The sequence below is a fragment of the Phytophthora parasitica genome, assembly GCF_000247585.1.
Source record: "Phytophthora parasitica INRA-310 unplaced genomic scaffold supercont2.100, whole genome shotgun sequence".
Lineage (NCBI taxonomy): Eukaryota > Oomycota > Peronosporomycetes > Peronosporales > Peronosporaceae > Phytophthora > Phytophthora nicotianae.
Window position 1 is genome coordinate 83,721 of NW_008649086.1, and position 2,533 is coordinate 86,253.

Here is a 2,533-nt window from a genome sequence, read left to right on the forward strand (position 1 = left end):
GGGGGGGGGGGGCGTTCTTCGTGAACCTCGACACGACTACCTGCTACCTGTTTGACCCCATGCAACTGAGAACCAACCTGTCGCAAGTGAAGAGTGCAGTGGGTGCTGTTGTCGATCCCACGCTCGGAATCGAGGACAACCTTTCCTACGAAGTCGTTACTGGCTGTTTACAGAAGGACAATTCGTCGTGTGGCGTATGGTGTCTCGTTGTGTTGGAGCTGCTGCTGTTTGGGGCTGCTGGAGCGACTTCTGGAACGACTCCCTCTATGATGTGTTGGACTACTTGCGTATGCGCAACTTGTACAATGTGGAAGCTCTAAAGCGTCATATAAGCATCATGGCCGAAGTTAGAGTAGGAAACTGGTCTCTTTTATTTTATATATATTCACACTTTCGGTGATCAAACCAAAAATTTGCCAAACACCAAAAGGCAAAGACTTAGCACTTTTAGGAGCGCACTTTTTAATGCTCGCCAAGGATTTTTTTCAAAAAATTGAAGTTTATAACGTACATATTTAACTACACTGTTTTGTCCTCCTCTCTATGAAGCCGCTGGACAACAACTGTTTTATTAAGCAATGCCATTGGTGGGCTCACATGGTACCTATTATGAAATAAGTTACAGCAGACTGTTTCAAGTAAATTACGGGCGCCAGTGCCATATGTTATCAGGTCATCACACTGTACCCATTAATTTGATCCTATCATTTTGAGTCACTTTTGGGGGTAGCAACACGATCCCCCAATAAACCTCCCGAGCAAAGTTTGAACATGACGTGGAAATTTATGCAAAGCGAAGGAATGCCCACGCGACCGAATGAACGAATACATCAAAAAGTATGCCAATAATACTAGGAAATCTAGACTTCAACAGAAGATTCTAGAATCGCTGTTCGTTCGATCTCGCGCGCACGATAAGGTACTTGGTGGTGGATTGACTACTCCACTAGCTTGCCCCACATTTCTCATTTTGCAGTCTACAACACCTATGACCATGACACCCTCCCAAACAAGCCCCCCCCCCCCAAAGACCTAAACCGGCTACTCCCCCCTGAGCGAGTTGCTGAAGGAGTCTCCATTCTCTCTCAGCTCGACGCTGACTGCCAATCTCGCCGCCAATGCGTATCCTCTGTGCGCCTAGATGACGACAACGATGACATCGACTCGCCGTCTCCGATCTACCACCAATTTCTGCGGGACGATACTCAGAGCATTGCCACACTGACAAACTTTGCGCCACTGGAATTTGAGCGCTTGTGGAATTCTATTCGAGCGCACGCGGCTGACCACTGGAATGTAGGCCGTAGCCATAAGAGCAAGCAGCAGCCCAAGGACGTGCTGTTCATGTTCCTGGTCGTCCTTAAGCACTGTGGGAAATGGGACGTGGTGGCAAACGTCCTCCGCATCAAGACAGGAACATTTCAAAAGATGATACTTTCATTTGCGGAGGTTGTGTCTCCGTACCTCTACGAGAAGTATGTGGTGTCCGCGGCTGGCAAATTCACGATGGAGGCGCTCGTGCTAGGAGACAACACGTTCCATAACTACCCAAGCGCTCGCTACGCCCCGGATGTTACTTTCCAGCAGAGCAACATGCCGACCGGCCAAACATCATCTTCACGGCTACAAAGTCGAGGTATCTGTGCTTCCTAATGGCCTTGCACTCAACTGCACGGCGCATTACCCTGGCAGTGAAGCGGATATCCAGATTTTCCGCAACAACCACGAGTTTCACCTCCAACATCTTCTTATGAGCTCGATGGAGACTGAACTAGCCGATGAAGGGCCTCTAACGACTGAGCATCCCGACTCGTGGGCTGTTCTAGCTGATAAGGGGTACCAAGGACTTGCCGCTGACTTTCGTGCCATCACGCCGTTCAAGAAGCAGCCACTGCGGGAGTTGACCTTGGAGCAAATGGAGACTAATGACCGCATCGCCCATGACCGCGTCCTCGTGGAGAACTATTTCGGTCGCCTCTGCACGCTATGGGCAATGTGATCAGACAAATACCGGTGGGATGAAGGCAACTACGACATGTTTTTTTCGTGCGTGTGTAGCTCTCACCAATTTTCATGTGCGAATTCTTCCACTACGCAGTGAAGATGGTACCAACTACCACAACTACTTGTAGCGGCTTCGTAGGATCAGTCACGACGCTAATACCAAGAAACTTGCAGTGCAAAGGCGTTACCGCGAAAAGAGACGCATGCTTGTCGCTCATGTGGATCGCCTTGGATGTCGATCTGCACGTCAGCGCGAGAGTGGTGAAGAAAGCGAGGATTTTTTTCGACCACGAAAGTACCGCTTTCGCTTGAGATCGAGATTTGGTAGTCGCTTCGGCGGCCTGGCAGTATGTACTTGGTATGTTGATGTTCCACAATATGACAAGGTCATTGATCCAAAGCAGATAATATCAACAAGACCTCCGCGAATTTACCGTTATTGTTTGTCTTTCCGCAAATTTTCGCAACAGTGGTAGTAAAAGCGGAATTTCATGAATTGGCGAAACTCCAGCTGAATATGTAAAAAAAA

At 48.7% G+C, this 2,533-nt stretch overlaps 1 protein-coding gene across 1 annotated transcript; it reads left to right on the plus strand.

The window, feature by feature from the left end:
* Window positions 1–817: 817 nt before the first annotated feature.
* PPTG_24497 (hypothetical protein) lies at window positions 818–1,999 on the plus strand (the record flags this gene model as incomplete). Its single annotated transcript, XM_008917396.1, has 3 exons — window positions 818–929; window positions 1,142–1,636; window positions 1,698–1,999. The coding sequence occupies 3 exons, from the start codon at window positions 818–820 to the stop codon at window positions 1,997–1,999; spliced, it is 909 nt and encodes a 302-aa protein (XP_008915644.1).
* Between the last annotated feature and the right edge of the window lie 534 nt (window positions 2,000–2,533).